The sequence below is a fragment of the Mesocricetus auratus genome, unplaced genomic scaffold, assembly GCF_017639785.1.
Source record: "Mesocricetus auratus isolate SY011 unplaced genomic scaffold, BCM_Maur_2.0 Super-Scaffold_100010, whole genome shotgun sequence".
Lineage (NCBI taxonomy): Eukaryota > Metazoa > Chordata > Mammalia > Rodentia > Cricetidae > Mesocricetus > Mesocricetus auratus.
This window is the reverse complement of record NW_024429194.1, coordinates 53,789,532-53,816,922: the sequence shown is the minus strand read 5'-3', so window position 1 is coordinate 53,816,922 and position 27,391 is coordinate 53,789,532. Positions and strand designations below refer to the sequence as shown.

Below are 27,391 nucleotides of genomic sequence, written 5' to 3'. Positions count from 1 at the left end.
ACCCTGAAGGAAATACCCCTAACTTCTTTTTTCCTGGGACTTCTGTTTCCTCCAAAAACAGAGAGTTACTATAAACATATGCAAATGTTCATTTTCTACTTTTCCAACATTTTTATTACAAAAACTTGAAAAATTCAAACACACAGCAAAGTTGAACGGTGTTTCCAATGAGCAACTTTATACCCTCACTTAGTAGTTATATTATTTAAATAAAATGCAATCATGCTCAATAACAGGTTAAACATCACAATGTCCTGTATGTATTCAAATACAGATTACAGGACAGATCTTAGAGAACAAGAAGGTAGCCTTGTAGTGGAAGCCGAGGCAGGAGGATCTTGGAGTTCAGGGTCAGCCTGGTCTACAGATAAAATTCCAGGAAACCCTGCCTTGAAAAAATAAGTGTGCAGACATGCCAGATATCTGTGCTCAGGTCATAGTCAATGACTAGCGTTGGGTTATCCATGAATAAACTGCTAACCATGGCCAGGAAGAGAAGAGGAGTGGCGAGTTTTGTGCTGGTAGCAACGCCTTTCTTACTTGCAGTTGATGAGCCTCTCCCATTTGCATCTGCCAGCACATACCTGGTTTTCCAAGTCAGCTTTCTTCTGCTTGTTCAGCTCAAGTGTGTCTTGAAGCTTGGCCAGCTTGTCCTGAACCTCACGCAGGGCGGCCTGCTTCTTCCTAAGACCATCCATAGCGATTTTCAACTCTCCTTCAGCTGCAGCCAGTTTTATCTTTTTGGGAGCTACAATTTTTGCCACTCTATGAAACAATACAGTTGGAAAATTAAATTCCTCTGAACATTATAGGAAGCTTTCTAACGTGAATTTACCTTCCAAATGCTCTTTACAATGACTCAAACACTTCTTTAAACAGCATTTACACTGATTTCTCGATTCCACATTTTATCTAAGAATCAAATCTGATACAAAACATAGGAAATGATCATTGAGGCTTCGGCGGTAACATGGCAGATTAGGAGCTGCCTCTGTGATTTTGTCAAGACAGCAAAGGGAGGAAGAGAAGAGGACGAGAAAATCAAGAAAGAGAGGCAGCGGGAGTCAAGCACGCCTTACTCCAGAGACAAAGGCAGGAGGGTCATCGCAAGTTGGAGGCCAGCCTGTTGACAGACAGTTCCAGACCAGCGAGGGCTCTTAGTGGAACCTGTATTCAAACAAACAAAGACAGTAAACACATAACAAAAACCCAACAGAGCAGCTAAAAATCACGGAGAAATAGACAATTCAGAGAAAAATAAGGGAGCCATAACCATGAAGGGGCCTGGCAGTGCTCGTCACAGCAAATTGCCCATTCTGGCCACCTCAAATCTACAGTTTCACCTTAAATGCAGTGTGGGGATTCAGTGTTACAGAGACTCCTTCCACAGGGCAGGCCAGCACTGGGGAAGAAATCAACACATTGTTCCTTGTGTCTCGGTGTGCAATACCTACGATTCATCTTTTGAGAGGTTACCTATTGTTGGAGAACACGCCACTCCAGTTTATTAAAGACAATAGGGAAAAAAATCAAAGTCAGAGAGCCTGGGAATACCTTGTTACAGTGGGTGGGACGCAGAACTATGTTGGATACAGGTCCACAGAAAGTTTAAGCAGCGGGGGGATTAAGCTGAGAATACAGTGGTCGTTCTGAACCATGTAGCACTAATATATGTGTGTTTGTGTAGTATATATCTATATATGTGTGTGTGTGTATTATTCACACTGACTGTATTCAAAACACATCATACAATAGTTCCCGATTTTACTTGCTTTGTACATGACATAAATGTTTTCCTTATAATCATAAAAGTCCCCAAATGTCACAAAACTATTCATCCCACAGGTGGTTTTCTAAGCATGGTTTTGGGGCTTTGTGAGGCACTGAATCCAATACCTATTCAAGCAGGCAAACACTGTATCACTGGAGCTATATTCCCAGCCCTAAATTTTTCTTATGTACTTCATTCGAAACAACACACAGACAGATAGGACTGAAGGGCAAAGGTTTTCCTTTCACCTCATATCAAATCGCTTATTGAGGGGAAGGCGATGTGGGTCAGTCAGTAGCGTGTTTGCTTGCAGAAGATGAGAATGTGAGCTCAGAGCCCTAGCATACACATAAAACTCCAGGTATATCAGCTTGCACCTGGAAATTCAGTGCCAATGAGGCATAGATAAGAGAATCCTTGGGGCTGGGCGTTGGTGGTGCATGCCTTTAATCCCAGCACTCGAGAGGCAGAGGCAGGTGGATCTCTGTGAGTTCACCAAACCTTAAGAACTATATGTTCTTTTTAATTGCTATGATTTGGGCTCTAGTAAGAATAAACAGTGATTCAGTCATACGATTCTTGACAATCTTTTTTCTTACACAGGCTTCTAATTTTCTATCGTCTACATGACCAGATGAGCACACCCAACATAGCAGTAACGTTTCTTCTTAGCACTTACTTGTCGTAGGAATCCATCGCTATGACCCACTTGCACAGACCTTCGGCAGCAGTTGAAGCATTCCGAATCTTTTCTGGAACAAAGTCTGGGTTGGGGATGTAACTTTTCCTTATGATATTCATATAAGCCGGAGGAATGTTGTCTTTGTCATATTCATGAAGTGACTGCAGAAACCTTATGTCACCAAGAAGTCTCTTAGCAGGGCCCCAGAAATCCTCAATTTTCTTCCCCGAACCTGTTGGGTCAGGGATTTTATCGGCTTTGATTCCTTTCAGGATGCAGATAGCTTCCATGACAAGCTTGACACCAGCAGGTGGACTCTTCATGGACTTTACCACTGTGATATCCTTGAGAAGTATTTTAATTATTAATAGAAATAAATGTCTGTTTGTATGTTCATTATAATCACATTAATAAGTTCACACTTTCAACTAAGCCTTAAGATACTCGAAACTCATTTGGGTAGAAATGGTGATAATTGCACAACTATGGCAAGAATTTTGACAAGTCCATTGGGGGAAAAGTTAAAGCAATAGAAAAATGGTCTGGAAACAGTGGGGAGTAATACAAAGCTACAGAATGAGAGGCTGTGATGGGGAAGGGAAGTCTGGGAAGGCTTGAGAGAGGGGTGGATATGATCAAACACAAATAAATAGATCTTTAAAAGTAGCAATAATAAACTTTTAAAACAAAATTGGAATAGTGACAATTGGCAGCTTTGTTCCTTTTCAAAAATGCCTTTGCCATGAAAATACATTTCTTTTTCAGATAACTAGGAAATCCTCTTGCCAATTTAAAAATGTTCCTAAATTTGGATGTCAGTTTGAGAGAAGCTAAACTGTGGTCCCCAGTGACAAGTCCTTAGCATTGGCACAGCTCTCACCTGCGCGGTCAGGGTGTCCAGGGCAGCCAGTGCAGACTCCAGGATGGGTAGGGCCTCAGCCAAGTCAGCATCACACTCATCCTTGATGGCTTTGGCGGCCATGGCTTGATCATTTGCTATTGTTTCATCAGCTTTCACGATCTTTTCAGTTTTGGCAACCTCCATGGACTCCCTCTCAATGATCACCATCATCTCGTCAACCTGTAGGCTCGCAACCTTTAGCTGAGGATGAAGGGCCTCCAGCTCAGTCTGCATGGTAGCTACCTGAGACGAGGCGGAATCCAGCTTATCCAAGCCCACTTCATATCTCCTTTTCATTTTCATCACTTCACTGCAAGCAAGTGGATGAACTGAGGTGAGATGCAGGGATCTGTTTACCACATCAAGGGACGTCTCAAGTGCTCTTGAGTTTTCCGCCCCTTTTGAAGGAACTAAAGGTGTGGTCTAAAAGTCTTTCACAGGAATTAGCTGATTATGAAAAAAATGAATACAAAAATTCTGGACTTTGTACAGTTATGACAAAACACTGTATCTGAGTCTTTTCTGTTTTTAGGGTCTCTGGGTATATAACAAAAACTCCAAACAATAAATAAGTACAAGGCAAAGAACTTTCTATACTAAATGAACTCTGTACTTCTAACATTAGTCACCTTGGTGAATTGCTTCCAACAAATCTGTCGTTTTGTGGGGGGGTAAGGGTTGTTTGTTTGTTTTTTGTTAATTTATTTTTATTATTTTATGTGCATCAGTGTTTTGTCCACATATATGTCTGTGTAAGGGTGTCAGATCTTGAAGTTATAAACAGTTGTTAGCTGCTACATGGGTACTAGAATTTGAACCCAGGTTCTCTGGAAGAGCAGTCAGTGCTCTTAAACCACTGAGCCATTTCTCCAGTACCTGCAGTTTTAATAATCACTTCAAAAAGACTTCAATGCCACAAATACATCATTTTGAATATTGCTAGATATGAAAATATAGTAGTTGGGAAGTTGAGGCTAGCCAGGCTAGGCTATTTTAGCCTAGGATACACAGTGAGACCTGTATTTAAATTTAAAATTGTATTACATCTTGAAATAGGAATTTTTTTTATTAAGATGAAAGGGACAAGTGAGACTATAATAAAACTCAACATTTTTTGGTGCAAAGTGACTTTTTAAAGGAAAAATAAATGATTAGAAATTTTACTGGACTGACAACCTCCAAAATAATACAGAGAAACCCTGTCTCATAAAACCAAAAAAAATAATTTTAAGTCACTTAAATTTTACTATTTTAATACTTTAAAATGCCCATGTTCATATATGTTCTCTACTGAGGAAACTCTTCCCATTTATAACAATTCATTTTAAAATATGATATATATTCAAAGGTGACATGTTTCAAAAATCTTCAAGAAAATAGCTGGGGTAGGAAGACAGCTTGAGATATACAAAGTAATCCCCCCCCCAAAGGAAAACAAAAACAACTACTGGAAAGGCTGTCATGGAGCAGGCAGACAAAATCAGAAATGTACATTATTTTAATCATGTATTGAATTCCTTCTGAGAAAGCAAAATATTTGACAAAAATGGAGACAGAGGAACCAGATCTACCTATAATCCAGTGCTGTGTGTCAGCTAGTCTCCACCAATGCCTGGGGCTTGCTCCTGATGGCATAAGACAGTATCAGCACTCATCCCAAGGAGACACTGCTAACCTCAAGTACTAACTTTTTGGCAGGTGGTATGATGACTTGTTCTAGGATATAACTGGTTATTGAACAATCTAGAGCTGAATCTACACAAAGAAGCACAAACACAAGGAAAGAATTCTAGTTAAAATTAAAAGAGAGCTTACAAATTTTAATTTGCAAGGACATTTGAAAGTGTAGCTGTCAATCCTCACCAAAGAGCCTTCACTTTACAGTAAATGGAGATGGTTCCAGAAAACCACAGGTGGGTATGACACAAAGATCAGTTAGCCCCAAGGGCATATCTATCTGTAGCACAGCTCCTGCCTTGGCTCAGGGAACATGAGAGAAAATGGTGGCAGAAAGACTGCAATAGCCGAGTACCAGGAAGTCTGTGTGATCACCTCTCTTGGAAAGCGCTACATAAACCAAGACCTGAACAACAGTATCCACAGACATGCTAATACACAAGGGGAAAATCACACGGGGTCCTGCCCAAGACAAAGCACTACAGGTAACTAGTGACTGCTGAGAGGGAGAATTAGCCTCTCCCAGGGATGAGCTCCCCAATGGGTTATCTAATACAAAGTGGTCAGCCCTGAAACCATACACTCAGCCGGGTGTACTTACATATTTGTCTGTGTGCATGTGGGCATGCATGTGTGAGTGTGTAACAATAGTTTTACAAGGCTATCAATAAGGAGGCAAGGGAGGGGTTAGAAGAGGGAAAGAACAGGAAAGGAGAAAAGATATATTTTAATTAGCTTGTGAGAAATTATGAATGGAAAAGGGTGAAATAAAAACATGAAAGGGCTGTAAGAACGTTTGAAATGCCCAGAAAGCCATGACTTTTTAACCTTCCCATAAGTTTCTATCTTGTTAGTTTAACCTTGCTTTCAGTTAGAATAACCTTAAATACTGCTAGTGTACAAATAAGAGCCTTGTTTTCGGATGATATCCAAAATCTAATCTCTGAGAACTATGGTCCTCCAGTATAGGTAAATAAAAAAGAAACTGCAAGATCCCAATTTGAAGTTAAGAATCTTGAGAGCCAAATAAAATAAAATCCTGTCAAGTCATGTAGCAGCTTTGGGCGGGAACTGTAGATTTTATTAGTTGGAAACATTACTAATGGTAAGACTTTCTAGGGTGTGGACTACAGTGACCAGGGCAGCCCAACCTGGGATTGGGGAGCAAGAGCCACTCTAAGTGGGGATGAGGAATGTCCTGCAGGTATCTGGGTACCATCCTGACCACTATGAGAAAAACACTTCAAAATGCTTGTGCTTTTGAAAGAGCCGCTGGGAGATCTTGAATTTAATTATGAAAATGCACACTAATATTTCATGTTAAGGAATCTATTTCAAGTCTTTTTAAAATATCTTTAAGAGAATTTGTTCTAGTAGGTTAATAGTCTTGAAATCCACTGTAAATACAATGTAACTGAGCCATAGATTATGATCTCTGTTTTAGGTTTAAAAAAATCTTTAGAATTTTATGATGTATAATTTATGGCTCACAATATGGAGAACTCTGATTCCCAAGACTCATTTAAGTAATTAAACTTGATTTATTAAATTCAAGATTTAAAAACATGCATCAAAGGTAAAAATGCAAACTCAGCCATTATCAGGCCCCCTGCTGCAAGAGGTGTTACTCTGCCTCCCAGAAAAATCTTTCTTGTGTTACCTTCATAAACATAAAAAATGCAATATAAAATCCACTTCAGTGAGCACTTGAGACTGAAGGCTTCCATAAATGATATCACTAAAATTTTCTAAATTTCCAACTTTCAAGTTTAATGTTAATAAGTTTTAAATTTTAGAATGTGCATTCCAAGTATTAATTTTTAGAAGCAAGGAAAGTAGAGGACCAACTTTTCTGAAATCTCATGTTGATGCTCACTGTAGGATAGATCACTAAAATTTCCTCAATGTTGATATGTTTTAAATTTTAGAAGGTGAATTTCAAGTATTAATTTTTATAATCAAAGGAAGTTTGAGATCAATTTCTCTGAAAACTCTTGTTGATGCTGGCTGTAGTCTATGCCTCTTGAGCTTTAAATTGACATCTTCAAATCAATAGAAGGTTAGCGGAGAGGAAAGACTGGCTATATAAATGGAGTCTGTCTCTGGGATTGTGGTTGTGCAGACCCGGAACAGAAGGCTTGCACATCATCTTATTCCTAATAAAAGGAAAAAAAATCACTCCTAATAGCCCTAACTCAACTTCATTATCAAGGAATCCTAGGAATTTACCACTGCCCTAGAGGGTACACCTTCATTCTTTTACATGTGGGGGATGCCTGTTCTTGAGGGTGCATGTATATTGGTATTTTGCAGCCAGTGGTCAACTTGGGGTGTCATTCCTCAAGAGCCATCCACCTTGGCTAAGCTAGTCGCACACTGGCCTCAGGGATTGGCATGTCTCCATATTCCAGTACTGGTATTATAAATGTGTGCCACCATACCCAGCCTCCATTTCTCCCCTTGGTTTCTGCGGATTGAAATTCAGACCTTCTTACTGCTACCTCCCCAGTCCCACCTTCATTCTTGCACCAAATTAAATGATACATTTATGGTGAAGCTGGGCGGTTGTGGTGCATGCCTTTAATCCCAGCACTTGGGAGGCAGAGGCAGATGGATCTCTGTGAGTTCAAGATCAGCCAGGTTTACAAGAGCTAGTTTCAGGACAGCAGCCTCCAAAGCCACAAAGAAACCCTGTCTCAAGGCCCTTCCCCCACCCCCCGAAAAAATTTATAGTGAACTAGGCAACATAATTACATCTAAGGATAAGACCTGCTTCCTACACTGACTCTTTAAGGACTAAATCTCAAAGTTTTAACAAAACAATGTATTTATAGGTAAAGCATGTGATCCCATCATCAATGTCATTTTTCTTACAAACATTTTAAACTTCCATAGCTTACTCAAAAAACAGAAATTTTCATTCTTACTTTCTTTTCTTTTCTAGCAACAGTTTGAAGGTAGAGATCAATTCCAGATAAGAGGTTGGAGTCACATAATTGTATCTTTGAAGTTCATTATGGAAGGACGTTGATAAGTTGATAGTAGAGGTATGGAAGCTTTTACACATCTCAATACAGCCTTCTAGGATTTCCTCTGACATTTCAATATCTTCCAGGAACCGTGAAGCAACTGCTTCCAATGCATCTTCCGGCCATGACTAAATTTAAAATGAATATTTTAACAATTCATCAAGGACACTAATCCTATCTCATTATTGCTGCAGCCCTTTGTATTCTGTGGATCAGAGATAAAGAGGAATAGTTTGAGGCGTGGAGTGAGAAAGACACATTCATGAAGAGCTTTCTTCCTGCCCTTGCCTGCATGAGGCAGAATGGTGGTGGCTAGTGTAGGTAGCAGCTCTCCCGTTTGCTCTGGGATTAGAAAAAGTGTTACAGAGTGTTGACAGACAAAGAAAGGGGAGGATTCTAACTCATGTGTGCTTTTCTATGCATGATGTGTATTATTTCATCTAGCCCTCCTCACAGTTGTTATACTTTCCCCTAAATAACAGAGTCACATAAATGATGACCTCTTTGGTGTCCCTTGGATAGCTCAATGACACCTCCAAGTCAACAAGCCTGCACCATAATTCCTCCCTTTCCAGCAGTGATACATTCTCCCTCAGCTCAGAAAACATCCATCAGTCACCAACATGCCTGAGTCAACACATGGGACTATCATTCATCTGTTCTTCCTAGTCCCCTAAATTAACTTCTAAACTCTTTACTTCTGTCTTAACTCAAGCTTTTGTTATCGTTAGCCAGTATGTTCTAGTGTGACCCTCCTTGTTGTCAGTCTCCATAAAGATGCAAAATACCTTTTCAAAAGGCAAACCACACCCATAGCACACTTTCCAGTACAATCCAGTGCACATGTGATAAAATCCAAACCAATTTGCAAATCTTCATCTAATTTGGCCCTTGGCTATAGAATACTCTTTGCATTGTATGAATATACGTTACTGTGATTGGTTTAGTAAAGAAGCCGACTGGCCAGTAGCTGAACAGAATAAAGTTAGGCAGGAGAGCAGACTAGGAGAATGCTGGGAGGAAGAAGTGGGGAGTCTGGAGACACCATCCCGACACAGAGAGAACAGGAGATGAACTCGCCATGTTAATAAAGGTACCTCCACGTGGCACAGAGTAAATAAGGAAAACGGTTAACTTAAAATGTAAGAGTTAGTAATAATCCTGAGCTATTGGCCGAGCATTTTTAATTAATATAAGCCTCCGTGTGTTTATTCGAGAGTGACTGCAGGATACGAAAACACCGCCTCCAGCCCTTGGTACCCTTCTGACTCCAACCACGCCACTCCCTCTGCTCCCATTACCCTTCCTGCCCTGCCCACCCATCCCCGTTTTTACTAGTTCCCATTTCTGCCAAGGTCTTGGTTTTGGTCGTTTTTTTGTCTCTTAAAGGTTGTCTTATAAGAAAGCCTTTGCTCCCTGTCTGCTTCTTCCTTTCCAGTTGTTAAGTATTATCTGGTACAAAGCAAGAGAGAAGTAAACAAAGGACACCGGCCTGGAATAATCTATGTGTCCATAGAGGTACGGAGCCTGTGCAAATTTCCATCGAATTAGATCTACATACAGGACTTCAGTCACCCACGTGCTATTCCCTCAGAGCCTGTTCTGTGGTGGAAATGGGAAGCAGGGAGGGGGTCCTCGAGTTTTCACACACTTTGCTGATTCTCCCCCTGTCCCTGTCACGGCTTCTCTGTCCTTGTATGCTCGGCTGCCTGCTTTCTGAGACACATCTGCACTGCAAAAATCCCCACGGTGGCTTTCTTTTTTCTTTTTGCTGAGTTTGGTGAATAGGGCAGAGGGTGGAATAAGCCAGACGGTGTGTATGTACCTCAGCTCTACATGTCTTCATCCACCATATCCTCTTGGTTCCCTGAACCCTATCCCTTCTGTGACCAGTCCCCTCCCAAGTTCTTGTCATCCAGGACACTGTTTCCTATCGGGATCCTGCTATAAGGGCAGGTTAATCCTAACATTTTCTGTTACACATTGAGATTCCTGAATGAAATCCTATAATGACTTATGTTGTTATAGCTGCATATGATACATTATTACAAAATTAAAGATTTTACTACCATACATTTTGGGGTGGAACCTATAAAATATTTCATGATGATGGAGATTCAACATTTCTAGGGTTCTAAGTTTCACATGTAAATTACCTGAAACCAGTCAATGGTACAGCAGTTGACAAGAGCAGGGAATTTCCTGAGACGGATCCTAAATGCATCTCCGATGGGGCTCATGGCCAGGACCACGTGCAGCTGGTTGCGGCAGCGCTCAATAAACATGTTGAAAAGGGCTATGGGGCTCCCATCCGTTTGTTTGGTTTTATCCCGTTGGCGATCCAACTGACGCATCTTTTCACATATCTCTTGCTTCTCGTCTACAGCGAAGAGATTTGGAACCTCCCCGGCGTTTAGCAGGTTATTGATGTCTTCTAGGAATGACTCTCTTTTAATCTGTGTGTCCGTGAACAAAAAGACCCCCTGCATTTCACCCTCTGAACACTTTCTTAAGATGACTTTTAAATCTTCGCGCCACTCATTGCTGCCATAGCCCTTGGAGATTTCTACCTGGAAAACTGAAAAATCAGCCATGTGTGCAGCCAGTCTGGTGACCGACTGCCTTCCACTCCCTCCAACGCCCACGAGGAGAGCGTGGCTTCTCGGCTGCTTCAAGATGCGAGAAATTCTGCTGATGTGTTCTACGGCAAAGCGGAATAAGACCAGGTTCATGGGCTTTTTGCTCATGTTGTTATATTCCTCTAGATGGCCTTCCACGATCACCCGAAGGAGGTCCACATTTGCAATCTCCCTGTAGTAGGTATCTTCCCTCTTAGGATCATGGAAGTCACAAAACATTAAACTTCTTAAATCATCTTCTTCCACAATGCCGTCGTTATCAAAATCCAGATTTCTAAATAGGTCATGGAAATCTTCCTGCATGTAATTTTTCAGAATTTCTTGTATGTAGTTAATAAGCCAGCTTCTGTCAGCATTATCCAGAAGGCGATCATAATATACTCTGAGGACCTGCATAATTTTAAAAGTGGCTTTAAGAATTACATTTTTCAAGTTTGCTTATTTAACCTGTGTAAATTATAAAACACTAAACAGACAGTACAAAATACTGTCATAAGATATCCACAAGTTTTATCAAAAGCATTCCTAAATACTTAAGACTATACATAAAAAGTTTAGGTATTAATTTTAATAATAGTCACTTTCAGTGATAATAAATGAAAAGTAATTTGTACCCAGGCATGCTGCCATGAATCATATCAATGATCAGCATGGCATGATAACCCTAAGAGTGCAGTAGTGGCAAGCATACCATGGTGGTAACCAACAGCTCTCAAACTGCACTTAAGGCCTATTTAACAAGAGGAAAATCATGTCTGGTACTTGAAATCTAACTAATTCCTCAGGGCTATTAAGTCACGGTTATTGCAGGAGAACCTACAAACTCTAATTTACTGAACCAGCATGATCTCTAACAGCAATCAATAAACACGTGTCCTAGCTGGGAGGTGGTAGAACATGCTTTTCATCCTAGCACTCAGGAGGCAAAGACTGGCAGATTTCCGTTGAGTTTGAGACCAGTCTGGTCTATAGAGTGAGTTCCAGGAAAGGCTCTAAAGCTATAGAGAAACCCTGTCTCGAAAAACCAGAAAAAAAAACAAAAACAAAAACCATGTGTCCTTAGTCTCGAGGTATCTGTAGTCTTCACCTCCTCACCAAGGAAACTTGTCTTTGCAACAGATATAAACCACTACAGAAAAGCACAAGATTATATAAGGCCCTGAATAACTAGGCATTTTGTCTGAATGCTGATGACCATGGGTACAGCCATTGGACCTCAGACATGCTAGAAATGATAACAATGATTATAATGTCAAAATAAATATGTAGATAAATTTAGAGAGTAATCTGTAGAGATGGACGGAACTGATGGGGCCTTGAGGAGGCGAGAGAATACCTCAGCAGACTGCTCAGATCCAGGTCGCAGGACATGGTCATCAGAAGCCAGGGTTTGTCACCTCCCTTCTCTTTTCCTAGACAGGTAACTTTATTAAGGCTATTGGCAAAAGTTATTTGTTGTGTTTTTAAGTACTTTTCTTTTTTTAGATAATTGTCTTGGATTAGGGTACAGTTGTTTTAGACATGTGGTGTATGTCTAAAACATTTCTGGTGGAATCTATTCCAGAAACAATGTATTAAAATAAAATAAATAGGCATATGATTTGGGGGCTACAATAAATAAGCAAGTTTTTGGTCTTCAACAATTATTACTTCATGCTGATATTACAGTCTGGTTATAGTTCGTTTTGGACTGAACTGCACATCCCCACATTTGGTGCCTGGGCCTGAAGGAGACAGTTATGGCTAAATGATCTCAAAAGGGTCCCTAATCTGCAGAGCAGGCCATCTTTCTATAGAAAGCAGGTGCCTGGCTAGCATGCTCTATTCTTGCCTGCCCCATCCCTTCCCCTCTCTAACTCACTCTGAGGACATGATTCTGAAAAGCAGCATATCCAGTGTTGAGTTTTATTGTGGTTAGCTCAGTTGTAATATTTTCTGATGTATTATAGATACTTCACACTTATCAAAATGTGTCTAACAAACTGTCGCCATCCTACGTAGTATTATCTTTTCACTTTCTTGGTAGTTTCCTTTGCAGCGTACGAAATTTTAATTTTGGTGAAACTCAACTCATTCATCTCTTTTTCTCCTTGGGGCTGTTGCTTTCTTTGTTTTTGTAGGATACCTATATTTAACAAGGACACTGGGTAATATGCTCGCTAAAGTTTAGACACTATAGAGAAGCCAAAGGGAATGAGAGGAAACCAGTTTTCTGCAAAACCATTTTATGAGATTATATCAGGTCCTTTTCCAGCAATACCTTGAAAGGAAAAGGGTACCCACTGTAGTCTTCAACGTATATTAAGCCCTGAAGGAAACTTTCTTGAGTAAACAGAAATAAAGCACAAATTAGAGTATGGGGTTCAATACTTCACATTTTTTGAAAGGTTGAGAACAATGTGTCAAATATTGTTCTTGGCACTTGAAGATAAACAATCAAAGAGAAAAAGGAAACTCTTCCTAGTGGAGTTAGTGTGCTGAGGGAGAAGGAAAATAAGCATAGGAAACAAACTTGCTAGCAGGCTGGGAGTTAGAAAGTGTTACAGAAAGCAGGGAAGACACAGGACAGGGAAGTCTGAACAGCTAGGGTGGGAGTGGACTGGGGTGTTGAGCTGTGGAATTAAACAGCATGGTCAGTGGAGACCTCACTGAGGCTAGACCTGACCAAAGGCAGAGAGGTGGCTAGGTCCAGTGGCCCCATATCAGACAGAAAAGCCCTCCAGATACCCTCAGGGGAAGGGATTAAGGTTCCCAAACCAGTCACTGTGCACTAGACTAAAATTCTGAGCTTACACTTATAAACGTGTATGTATGAGAATATAAAATAATCATTAAAATTGCCAGTTTGTGTTATGAGCCTTGTTAAATGTCCAAAGAACTATTAGCGATGGTTAACATTCAGTAATCTGATAGAATCTGAAAAAGGCTAAAAACTGATTTTGTTACACATGTACAATTGCATCTATAAACTACTGAATAGCTAGAAGAAATCAATGGCACCTATAGCCCCAAATGCTAGAGTCTGTTATGCAGTATCCATTTGTCTGCCTCCTCCCTTTCTGTACTCATTCACCACTAGTTACTGAGCACTTATTATATGCCAGGGAATAGGGAAAGGAGTTGATAAGCAAAAGCCGATACAATAACAAAGACAGCAACAAGAAAATCTAAGACTGCCAGGTGATGTTAAGTGTTCCAAAAAAGAAATTGAAGTAATGGTCAGTGAATCTGTGGGGTTGGGTGGCTTGTATAATAAGGATATAGCTAAGTAATGACCACAGGCCTTGCATATAATGGGAAGAAACAATAGTAGGAAGAAGAATGATAAAGAGCAAAGCTCCTGTGATGGAAAACTCTAGATGCCTCCTCAAGCAAGACTGGCTCGTGATGAAATGCTACCTTGCTCTAAATCTTTTCTGATTTGCAAAATTTCTATGTTGAAATCCTCCCTCCAAGATGATAATGGATGGGGTTCTGGGAGAGGTCATTAGGTTATGGCGTAGAGTACTCATAAGTACATTAAGGTTATATAAAGACACCGGAGAGCTTCTGACCATGACAACACAGATAGAAAAACACTGTCTACAAACAAGAAAGCATACTCTGTCTGCCTTTCCCTGGAATCCAAACATCTTAGTCTCTCTAGGACTGTTATAAAATGCTTGTTAAGCTGATCAGTCTAAAGGTCTATGGTTAAAGTATTACCCCCAAGAAGGTATTAAATATAAGTCATAATAAGATAATGATGAAAGCTGCAGCTGCAGGCTTAGGCCGGATACTGATGTATAATTCACTTTAAAGGTGTGGCTTACTACTTTGGAAATCAGTGTGGAGATTCCTCAGAAAAATGGGAATAAACCTACCACAAGACCCAGCAACTCCACTCTTAGGCATATATCCAAAAGATGCCCATTCATACAACAAAGATGTCTGTTCCACTATGTTCATAGCAGCTTTATTTGTAATTGCCAGAACGTGGAAGCAACCTAGATGTCCCTCACCTGAAGAGTGGATAGAGAAAATGTGGTACATCTACACAATGGAGTACTATTCAGCAGAAAAAAATAATGGAATCATTATTCGCAGGCAAATGGATGACACTAGAAGAAACCATCCTGAGTGAGGTAACCCAGTTACAAAAAGAGAAACATGGCATGTACTCTCTCATATATGGATTTTAGACATAGATCTGGGGAGTGCCAGCCTACAATCCTATGGCCAGAGAGTCTGGGAAACAGAAACTTTATTTAGTGGCTGATCGAAGAAGAGGCAGACTCCCTTGGTTAAGTACTGAGCTGAACTCAAGAAAGCCAGTAACAGAGAGGGAGGACTGATGATCAAAGGGATTAAGACTGGGCTGGTTTAACCCCCAGAAACAGCTCACCAGACAAAGGTTAACTCTTGAATCCCAGGCATTAGCCTGGGAAGCCAGCATGAGACTGATCAAGACCCCCTGAATCTGGGTGTCAGTGAGGAGGCCTAGGGAATCTATTGAGCCTTGGGCAGCAGATCAGTACCCATCCCAAGTATACACACGGACTTTGGACTCCAATAGAACAATGTGAGGTGCACTCTCACCCTGAACTCTTGGGAAAGGGTCTAGGCCCTGCCCTATATGAAATGACACACTATGGACACCCCCATGGAGGGCCTCACCCTCCCTGGAGGAATGAGGGGATAACGGGGGGGGGGGGTGGGAGGGCACGGGAGGAAGGGAGGGAATGGAAGAGGGACCTGGAACTGACTTGTGAAGCAACCTTGATTCTTATCTAAATTTAAACTGGAAAATAAAATTAAAAAAAAAAAAGGTGTGGCTTACTGGGGGAAAGGGACTCAACACCATGCTCAGGCCCCCAGGTAGGAGGAACAGCATTAGACAGAAGCAATACAACAGATGGAAATCTAAACAAAAGATATCTCATAGAAGGAGGGGCTTCCCTTTAGAACCTGGAGAGCAGCTTCTTGAAAAATAAGCATAAAAGGGGAGGGGGTTGAAAGGGAGATGGAGTAGAGAGGAACCTCCTCCTTGGAGAGAAGCCTTCAGAACACTTCCGAAGCAAATCCCATAACCAGTTGAAAACTGGACATTTATAAACTTGAGGGACTGGAGGGACTTAGTACAACACAGTGCTTGTGACAAAGAGCACAGAAAAGTCAGGTACCATCCATTGAGAACGTTCAAGTCATCACACTCTCTGTCCCTGGGACAGCTGCAGGGAGGCATGGCCTGCCCTCTTCAAGGCATAGGAGCTGGACTTTCAGAAGTGACCATTGTCTTTTCCAGGCAGGCCATGCTCTAACAGGAGACTGAAATGTAGTGGGGAAAATAAAAGTCTGCAACTAAACAAGGTGACAGGAAATCACAAGCAATTCCCACAAGAAGGGGACTTGAGCTCATCAGTATCCCATTGTCTTAAGAAAACTGGGAACTGGATGGCTATCTGACCTGCCAGTCATAAATCCCCCTGACCACGGATTACGTGGCCAGAAACTCACACCTACGAGCAGCTGCAACAACATCTGCTGCTACCCTCCGTTGCCTTGAGAAGACTGGGAACAAAATAGCCTCTTGCCCTACCGGGCGTAAAACTAGCCCTTTGCCCACAATCTCAGGATGTGCTTGGGCCGTGAACCCCTAGACCACAAATGTGCCAATTAATTTTACCTAACCAGGTGGCCGTTATTGCCTTCCTCAAGGCCCTTCATGGAAACTTTGTGTGCTAAGTAATTTCTGTAACCATGGGAACCTTGAGAACTGAGACTTGCCATCTCGGGACTCCCCCTTGCTTTTTCCCTTTTGAAGCTTCTCTCTTTGGCGGGTTGGCATCTCTTCTTTTCACCATGAGGTGAGATCCAAGCTTCCAAGCTAACCAGCTTGATTAAAAGAAACCTTTTGTGTTTGCATCAAAAGTGTCGACTCCCTGCGTTAGTCTCTGGGACTCCCCAAACCCGGCACAACAAAGACACACTCTTTCAATGACTGTCATGATGCCTCCTCTAGTTTCCAGTGGATTTCTGTGGCTGATTTGCTCACTAGACGTGGATCCTCTGTCCTCGTGCCCCAATGTGGGGCACACTCAGTCACAGTCAAGAGAGGTAGGATTTCCAGGTCATATTTTCCAAACAACAACTTTAGCCTTGTTGTGGACATAACTTCCAAGTGCGGTGGATGGTCACTTGGATTCAGATTTGCATTTGTAAGGATTTAGGAATCCAAACATTTTTATTGAATGTGCCCTGAGAAAATGGTTTGTAAGTATCATTTAAATTTTACTGGCTGTAGCACACGGATTTAGTGATGCAACATATACCAATTGCTAGGTTTCTTAGCTACTTTAGTAAAAACTAAACCACTATATTATTCATATATGGAAAAATGAGGCAGGTTAGGTGTTTTCTTTCCACCTCTCTGCAGTCTCTGTGACCATCTCAAATGCCAAATTATGATTTTCGGTGTGTCACTTTGGTGATTTAGCTCTTCCCTCCCTCCACCAAGCTTTTAGAAGACAAAGAACACTCACAGAAGGAAGGAACAGGAAATCTTTACCCTATTGCCAAGAGAACTCAGAGACTGCTTCTGTATCCTCAAACTAGGAATCCCAAAGCTGTCTTGCTTCACGATTTTGCTTTCCTTGGGGTTGGCTATGAAGTGACCAATCCCCCATTTTAGCAGCCATTACAGGCTACCATGTGCTTGCATGACCTTGCCGCTCCTGTCCTGGTCACTAAGGTCAGATGCCCTCCTCATGGCAAGGAACCAATCAGAAGTTAGCTGGTGGGGCTGTGCTTTATGGCTCTGGGTGCGCTTTACGGACAGTGCACAACAGTGATTTGCAGAACATAGCCCTGGAGGCCTATGGGCCATAACAACCAGTTGATCAATCAGCACAGGGCGGGTCACCCAAACCTGGAAGCGCACCAATCCTGAGACTGTTTCACACCCCTAGACATTCCCCTTACACTGGCCTTTAAGATCCCTGCCTCGAGGTTGCTTGGGGTCTTTTCTCCAGCCATTCACCATGGTGGCGGGATGAAGGGCCTGAGCTAATGGGGTTAGCTCGTTAAACATCTACAATAAAAGACTCTTTGCTTTTGCATCAAAATGGGCCTCTTGGTGATTTTGGTGTTCAGAATTTGGGCATAACATCTACAAATATGTTATGCAAATTGATACAGCACTGTTTTAAAACCTCCCCCTCAAAGTGCCCTATCACAAAAACAAAAACTAGGATTAAGATGCTGAAAGGCTGAAATGAACTCATATGTCAAGATATCCTATCAGTCAAAATGGAAGATTAGGCATTAGATACTTTGAAATTTCAGATATTAATTACTTTAAAACTTACCTTGACCATGGCCTACAGAATGCCAAATACCTAAATGAACTTCGACAGCGCACATCGCTAAGTGTTCCTTTTTACTCAGCCACTGCCACAGAATCCTTGCTCATTTGGAATCACATTTAAATGATAATGGAGCCTTACCTCATGAACCCACAGGCGTTTAATGGCTTCTTTGTTCTCTGCTGTTTCTGGTCTTGACAAACAGACACCTTGAATGACTCGGGAGAAATCACGAAGGTTGAACAAGTAGTGAGACTTAGCTGGGGTAGGCAAGAGATTCTTCATTGCATCTTTGTACAGGGACATTGTGCCATTCACAATTTGAGTGGTCAAATCCAGAAAATCATCTGGAAACTTAAAACTTAGGGAAAAAGTTGTAAGAAAAAAGTTAGCAAGCACAGTAACACTTCATGTGACTACTGTAACATTTTCAATTGTGATTAAATCAATTTGACTAATAAAAGTTCCACTTCTAATTACACTAGTCTTTTATTTATTTTCAAGAGGCTTTCCATTCAGTAGTTTTATGATGCATCCAAAGGAAACTTGTGAACTCAGCAGGATCAGGGGCACAGGATCAGGGGTTTAGTGGATTTCAACTGTGCATAAAAACCTAAGAATCAGCCAGAAGCCACCATATGCAAAGTCAAATCCTCCCTAGCTCTTTCACTCTTTGGTATTCTCAATTTTATATAAATGGCATCCATAAAGAAAGAGGTATTTTCAGAGAAAAAAAGAGAGAATAAAAATTACAAAGAATAGAGAAATAAAAGAGGCGAAAAATATGATTACGGTAGAATAAAATCCGGAGGGAGATTATTCATTGGGAAAGATGAAAGGTTGCATTCAACACCTAGCTTAACAAGAAGCCAGGTGTCTGTTCCATCACCATTGGGTTGGGCAAGAAATAACAATTGCCCAAGAATAGGTATCAGGAGCCACGACAGCTGACAACCCCATGTGAATGGCTCCCTGATGACCATTCATCTTCTGTGTTAGAAGTGAAACCCTAGAGCTGGGGAAGATTTCCCCTGGGCATAGGTTCAAGTCTCTATTCTGTAATGTATACATGGAAACCCACCCCTGTCAAAAGCAAGGTTTCCACCAGAGGATATCAAAGTTACAACATCAACTGGACACATCTCCCCAGTCTTAATTGTACTCAGATATGAAAAGTCAAGAGAACCACAGAGCAGAATGCAGTGACCACTTTGTGCTATTCTCTCACATTAGGGTAAAGGAAGAACGGAGGAGAGTGACTTTACCTGGTACCTTTCTCTTTCTAGAGATGCTGTCACAACATGTAATAAACACGACTCATTTGATACATTTCTTAATGAAAAAGAGATGCCCCATGATCTTAAATTACCTACCAGGTCCTTAGATGCCAGGTCAGGATTCTGGAGAAGATTGTGAACATGGACTTGTCACTAAATTCATTGATAGTAACGATATTAAAATGTCTCACATATCGAGGAGTTATTGGATTGCGGCCACCACCTAAGGATTAGAAAGCATACTTCTTTGTTTGCTTGTCACAGGGTTTCTCTTTGTGGTGGTCCTGGCTGTCCTGAACTCCCTTTGTAGACTAGGCTAGCCTTGAACTCACAGATATCCATCTGCTTCTACCTCCTGAGTACTGGGACTAAAGTTCATCTCTAGAAAGGATAAGTTGTAATAATATTGCTAGAATAATACAAAAGTATGCTCTTCACTATTTGGCAATTTAAAGTAAGTTGGAAGGTGATAAATTCATGACACACAAAGAGAATTAAAAGTAATTAACTGGGAGACACTAATATCAAAACTATTTCCACTCAAATTTAAGGTGGTATTTTTCTAATTGAATGACTTGAGTAAATTCAACTTGGTTATTTTTATCCCAATTCCTCCCACACACCTTGATCAACCTGTAAGGCCAGTCTATAAGTGTATGTAGACAGTTAGCTAACTACTTAGGATTTGGGGAATCTGGAGAGTGTCTTACTTCCAGAGAATAATGATCACATTTTCAAAACCAAGACTGCTATAAGTGACTCAGCATTCACAGAACTTGTATCATATTTAAGGTATATAGGGCTGGGGTCAAAACTTAAGGAAAGGAAGGACACAGCCTTGAGCCTGGCAAACAAAATACACAGACAAATAACTGTTACTTTTAAATGGGATTTTCTCATATACTCTTCAGTAAAGAAGTAATTTTAAAAACACAGAATCATTGTAGCATATATTGTGTATAAATATAGTCTCTGAAGCAGTATATTCAGAGAAGAAATTCTTTTTTCACTAGAATGCCTGACTGAAGGCAGAAGGAAGACAGTGAAAGGTCTCCAGTTAACAGAATCAAGCTACTTTAGGCATGTTAGTACTAGCTTAGCTTATAAACCTTTCTTTGAAAATGAAAAGGAAACTGAAGCATTCATTCCTCTGGGTTTTCACTATTTTAATTCCTCCCAGCAAACTTTAAATTCAGAGACGAGTGAGAAGGGGTGTGCACTAGTGTGGAAGAATGATTATCTCCGATGCATTCAGGAATGACACAAGGATGGGAGTCAGCTAGCCCAGGGGTGGCTACCTGGGTTCTCAGAATATAAGGGCTGGAGATGGGGTGTCAATTCCCAGGAAATACTATATGATTTGGAAGAACTGGCCATCCAATGTTCCAAACAGGTCCACCCATTTTATGAAATTAACTATAGTGTACATCCCATTAGATCTCCATGGAAACAAACTGAAAAGACATTCCCCAAACACCGCAACTTGGGATTGTTTAATTGGGTGGTTCTTTCTCCAGTCATCTCTTTAGATATACGAGGTTCTCTATTTTAGAATGCATACCTGGAGGGCCCATAGCACACATGATCTGGATGTCTACTAGTTTAATCACAGAGCAATCTTTGAGGTCGTACCAATTCCAGTGATCTAACCACTGTCTGAGTAACTCGATGGGAGGCTGAGCCCCATACACCTCCCGAGCAGGCATATTGACATCATCTACAAAGACAACCTAAGAAAGAAAAGAGAAGAAACATCAGAAAATATGAGAACTGAAGCCCCTATGGTGGCACACACCTATAATTCCTGCACTTGGAGGCAGAGGCAAGAGATCTCTGAATTTGAGTTCAGCCTGGTCTATATAATGAGTTCTAGTGAGACACTATGTCCCCAGAGGAAAAAAACAAAAGAATGGAAAAGAAAAACTTTAGGCTTCTATAGGCATAAGGAGACCTTCTCATTACTAATATTTAGAGGTTGGTGGTTCAAATCTTATAAGTCCTCTTCTACCATTTGCCTGTCAAAATACTATTTTCCTTGTGAAACACTCTGGCTTATTAAATAGTGGAGGAAGGTGTGGACGTTAGGTGAACGCGCAACTTTTGTGTGGTTGAGACTTGGTTGAGAATGGAACTCCATGCAGAGAAGCATAAATAAGTCATTTGGTAGACGAGCTCTCAAATAAAAGTGAGCATTAAATATGCTGAGAATGTCACTACAGGAAGTCCAATCTAATTTTTCATATCAATATTTTGTTTTCAGTTCAAAAGGCAGCCACTTAAAAATAACACCAAGATGTTCAGTGTTGCACAAATATCACCAGTTATAGGAAGTTTTAAAAACAAATATGGCCTGTTTTAGGAAATTGATTTTCTTTTTAGATCAGGTCTTATGTATTCCAGGCTGGCCTTGAACTCAATATATATCCGAGAATGACCTTGAATTTCTGATAGCCTCGCCTCATCTTCTGAGAGTTTGGATCACAGGCTTTTGGCGCCACACACTGGTCTGCTACCATGACTCACAGCTTTGTGCGTGCCAGTTAAGTACTGAGCTAGTCATGCTATATCCCCAGGCTGGGAAAATTTTAAATAAAAAATGCATTTAAAAGAAAAGAGGTAATAAAGTAGAGATATCTCAAGGGCAATGGTGCCTACAGTTGGGGAGACCATTCCCAAAAGCTGTCTTCTTGTCCCCACACATGTACACACACACATGTACACACACACACACACTTCTCTCTCTCTCTCACACACACACACACATATTCTCTCTCTCTCTCTCTCTCTCTCTCTCTCTCACACACACACACACACACACACACACACACACACACACACACACAAATAAATCATTTAAAGACCAAATAAGCCAAAGACGGCAATGACACTAGTATATTAGTTTTCCTTGTTCTGATTGTATCAGTGGACATGAATGGACCCAGTATTATACTAATGATACAACAAACATGGGGAAAAAAGCCATTACCATTCTCTTGCCTAAAGGAGGGCCAAAAACTCCTTTCCTTCTTTTGTCCAGTTTTGACATGATGATGTTCTGAGTTTGAGCTGCTGTCGTTTGAGCTGAGAAGTTAACTATCAGAGGTTTGTAGATATCCTTATTGAGTTGATTTAAAAGGAAATTCTACATAGCAGGAGAAAAGAGAGTGAGCCACAGCTGAAATATGTTTTGGCATTTCAGAATAAACACTAAGCATCACTGTTGACAAACTTAACTTTAACCTGACAAGTTAGAACAATGCAAGAGAAGGAATGAATATGGAAAAACAAGTTACCATGCCAACAGGGTGCCTCTAGCTGCCCAGATGCCTTGCATGTATGTATCTTCTCTGATTTTCACAACTGCATTAATAGTATACATCAGTTCTCAGGAAGCAGCAAGGACTGAGAGGTTAGGAAAGTGGGCTCCAGCCTTAGTGAAGGACAAGAATTCAGCCTACTTTTGTCTCTGAATAGGCCGGGGTTCTATTAGATATGCATTACTGCCTTCGCATGCTCATGTCCAGTTAGCTTTCTGTAAGTTAAGTTTATGTAACTCCACTGCATTTCAAACAGAATTTGCTGGAAGGCTGTAGTCTCTCATCAATATGTGTGACAGGGACAGGTAATAGGTAGATATACTTTTGTGAAAAGTAATGTTTTTAATACCAGTGCAATCCATTGCCTGGGTTGAATTTGATAGAGGTATAAGTGGCAAAAGGCCATATTTTCCTCAGACTCTTCCTCAGTAAATAATAATACTAGGACAACTAGCACATAACCAAATACATTTCAGAATAGTTAAGGGGTTCAACTTAAATTAAGATAAAAGAAGAACCAGAAACAAACATTGTCTAAAGCTGGAGGAATGGGAAATAACTGAGAACCTGGGATGGAAGACAGTCTGGCAACAGCACCTCCCCTCCCCTCCCCCAGCTGTGCAGGGCAGCTGCGATTTGGGCTACACCTATCATGGCAGCTATCACAACCATAACTAACCACTGGGATAGTTCAAGCATCACAGTACAAAGTCCATCCTCTCACTACTAAGAAACTATCAGATGCAAAATAATTCAGAAAAGTAACCATCAGGTCTAATTACTGAAACAGTGTTCAAGAGACATAATTCTCATCCTAAATAAGTTCTTATGAAAATATCAAAATGAATGGGAGACTGGTTTAGTGACATAAAGCACTGTCATCTCTTAGGCAGCCTACCAGAGACAAAACAGCCAAGATTTTCATTTTTGTAAAAGGCACATTTTTACATGAGTTTTCTAAAATAAAATATAACTGCTCCCAAATTACTCCCAATTTCTCTGGAATTTAAACAACAAAATAGTTGAGTGTATTCTTACATTAAGCCAACGCTGTAATTCTTAGGACACCATGCATGCTCTAACAGACACATTTACATTTCTACATTACTCACGATGATGTAAACACTCTTGCCAGTTCCTGTTGGCCCTACGAATATCGAAGGCTTCTGATGGGTGGTCAGTAAGTTCATTAGCGCAGAGTAACGAATTGTGTCTAGAGTCGGCACAATGATCTCATTAAACTGTACATCCTTGGGGATTGGGGGAGCGTCTCCTAATTTCTTTATCCACTGATCCCATCTTCCCAATCCCTGTTTACAGCAAACAGCCAAATAGTCAAAGTTATAAAATAGGCTCTCAGCTTCTGTACAGTTGTAGGAAAGATCAAGGCCAATTAAATCTGGTATCTACTCACAAGGCCAATTAATTAAATCTGATCTGTACACATGTGTCTTACTCTTCAGAACAATTATTCTCTCTGGCTGAAGTTAAATTTTATATGAAAATGGAGGAGAAACCAGGATTTCACGTGAATAAAACTGCAATGGCAATGTTCATACATTCCAGATGTTCTGAAACCACAGCTATGACAACCCAGTGATAAATATTGGATTCTTTAATCACATTGACAAAGTTTGGTAAATCAATGGGCAAAGAGTAAAGAATTTTATTTAATGAGTTAACAAAGACAGGCTATGATTTCCCTAAAAGTTAACTTCACCACTGAATATTTCAGGATTTATTTTATGAACATTTATAAATATAATTTAAAAGCATTAATATACATAACTAAGCAGTATTAACTACATTCACACTGCATTGTGATATAGTGAGATTTCCCAATTTGTGATTATTGTGAATTAATATTATGCTGCCTATTTGCATACAATTAGTTTGTGAATTATATAATTTGATTTTTATAATAAAGCCTCAAAATTGTTTTTTTTTCTCCAGAAAGATATACTGCCTTACCCATCCTTAATACGGAATTAAAAAGAAACTCCTAGTGATTCAGAATGCATCAGATGCAGGTCCAGCTTTCCTTGGAATTGCCAAAAGCCCACAGCCAGTCATCCCTGGTGGCTACCCTAGACAACAGATGTCCCATCCATTTGGCCTTCGCATCATACTCCCTGATCCTAGACTATAGCATAATGCTCTTCTACAGAGGACACGGGCTCACACTGAACACTGTATTTTATTCATTTTTATGTCTTCTGGTAACCAGTTACACATTTAGTGAAGACACTGTTGAGAGCAGGGAATTCTCATCCACTCTAAAGATTATAGCACAGATTTTTAGAGAACTGGTGAGAAAGAGTTCCTTTTCATGATCTTGATAATCTGTTCAAACATATGCCTTTGACTGCATAGGGGAAAGGAGGAATTAAGAATCAGTAATCCGGAAATGTCCAGTCACTTAGAGACTACAATCTTGGAAGGAACCACTTGTGAGCTCTGTGTCCTAGCTCCTTCCACAGGATGCATCCCACTGCCTCTATCTTCCCTGTCTCTGGAAATTCCAGGGTCATGTATAGTTTAAAAAGAAATTAACAAATATGTGTTGGGCAGGATGAACAACAAGAATTCCTTGTAGGATGAGGTTGGCAGTCCAGTTCAAGGGCTATAAAAATTGGAAACTCCTAAAAATGTATCTCAAGGAAATAATCAGCTATGGATACCATGACTTGTGTAAGACTTTTCACTAAAGCAGTATTTATAAAAGCAAAAGACTAAAGATTCAAAAAGCACACTGCTAGATTGAAGAAGGCTCCAGGAAATAATTCTGCTGAAGAAACACCAGTGACATGGAAAGTCTTCTCTTTTTTAAGTAAAAAAATAAAAGGCTAGAAACTGCCCAGTAATAACACAGCATGATCCCAGTTCTACTAAGTTTATATATGCTTAAAGTATCAGTTCCTCCTAAAGTTTGTTCTGAGTACAATGTTCGGGGAAGTTACAACAAAACCAATGGCCAGAACTCAAGTCTCATAGTCCAGTACATCATGAACTGTGCATAGGGCCATGCATTTCTGCAGGACTCTGCCTGTGGTGCGCTAACAGACACATGGATCTCCAAGAGATGGCCTTGAATAGCATGTTCATGGTGCTGGGTGAGGTATCACGATGTGTAACTGTCATATATATATATATATATATATATATATATAACTGGCCTATTGGGTATCAGGACATTTTATCCCCAAGGAAACTAAATTGAGGAAAACTAGCTTGTTCAAGACTGTTCAGGAAGAACTTCTCTAGAACTAAAACTCAGGGTGTCTGACTGCACAGTTGGCACACCTTCCTCTGTTACACACTGTTCATGTGAACAGTGAGGGACATGCTGTGTCTCAGCAGACACTGCCAGGCTGCCAGTTACACAGGTTGCTTCTGAACTCACCTCTGGAACAAACTGATAATCATAAATTGTTCCCTTCTCAGGAAATGGCACTGTTAACGTCTTAGAGGATGTTTGTTCGGTACCACTCAGTAATTTAAACTTATTTCGGGTGAGGTCTGAAATGGGACCTTCCATTAGCTCTTTGAGAATCTTACTGAATTTCAAACGATCATCAGCTGTACAAGAAGCACCAATAGACCAGATCAATGAAAACAGAAAAATGCCCTGCATTGGAGAGATGAGAAGATAACGCGCAATTAAAGAGGTGCTTCTGTTTACCCTTGCGGCTTAAATCAGATCAGCTAGATTGACATCTCTGAGAGGAAATACGTGGGCTATCAGGTACTAACAGGTCATCTAAGGACTCTATAAAAATTAGCTTCCCCACAAATTATGTCTTATAAAATCTTGAAAGCAATGCAATTTGAAGCACACCTTTAAGCCAAGGCAAGTCTTGCAAAGGTAATTCTGCAAATAACGTGTTTTAAACAGGTACTAGAGCTTGTCTTCACAGGAGCTTTGAGGTAACTTTGACAGCAAAGTACCTGGGCATGTTTCCACTTCCATTCTGATGCAGATGTGTTGGGTTTAAACAAAACCAATGTCTACAGTTATATTTGAAATACTCTCTCAGCATTGTATGAGCTAGGTTTGTTATCCTACAAGCACCCAGCAAGAGTCTACCTGCTTTAACAGTCAAGTTTCTGTTTACATGCTAAAAAGAACAACCCCAACCATGCTAAGAAAAGCTTTTGCTTTTAATCCTATTCGCCTAGCAAGCATCTAGTCTGTGTGAAAACTGTTTCAGGAACATACTTACTCCTAAATTAAGAGGCAGTTTATTTTTCATAAACTATGATACTGTCAGAATTTCATATTGGCCAACTCAGAAGTACTGCCATTTGCACTAGATTAGCAGTTTTATCTGAAGCTCTCCAAGGTCGATTGATACCTACATCACTACTTTTTAAGGATATATATATATGTGTGTATATATATATATATATATATATATATATTTAAGGCTTTATATTTTTAAGTTGCATGTAAATGTGTATGCCTGTGAGGGATATGAGGATGAGAGCACAGGTGCTGACAGCAGCTCCTGTAGGTAGCTTTTTTGAGCTGCCTGGATTGAGTGCTGGGAACTGAACTCGGGTCTCATGCGAGAGCAGCAGGTGCTCTTAACCACTGCTATGTTTAGGTCTTAAGACAGATCAGCAGTAGATCACTAGACCAGCATGCATGAGGTCCTGAACTCAGTCTCCAATACTGAAAAATAAATCAATAATTAAATAGTCAGCTATTTATTCATAGATGTCTAGTTTTCTATTTCCCTCAACCTCAGACAT

The 27,391-nt window shown here is 40.5% G+C and overlaps 1 protein-coding gene across 4 annotated transcripts in view; it reads right to left on the bottom strand.

The window, feature by feature from the left end:
* The window catches only part of Dnah7 (dynein axonemal heavy chain 7), a 275,393-nt gene that overhangs the window by 86,575 nt on the left and 161,427 nt on the right, over positions 1-27,391 (bottom strand). For all 4 annotated transcript variants that reach the window (XM_040753634.1, XM_040753635.1, XM_040753633.1 and 1 more), the window contains 11 exons: positions 26,040-26,264; positions 23,749-23,946; positions 22,306-22,461; positions 20,881-21,049; positions 19,416-19,542; positions 18,184-18,403; positions 10,217-11,089; positions 7,959-8,188; positions 3,334-3,664; positions 2,451-2,797; positions 585-765 (listed from right to left, as the gene is read on the bottom strand). In XM_040753634.1, the coding sequence (XP_040609568.1) occupies positions 585-765; positions 2,451-2,797; positions 3,334-3,664; positions 7,959-8,188; positions 10,217-11,089; positions 18,184-18,403; positions 19,416-19,542; positions 20,881-21,049; positions 22,306-22,461; positions 23,749-23,946; positions 26,040-26,264 (3,057 nt within the window). The remainder of the gene's footprint in view (positions 1-584; positions 766-2,450; positions 2,798-3,333; positions 3,665-7,958; positions 8,189-10,216; positions 11,090-18,183; positions 18,404-19,415; positions 19,543-20,880; positions 21,050-22,305; positions 22,462-23,748; positions 23,947-26,039; positions 26,265-27,391) is intronic.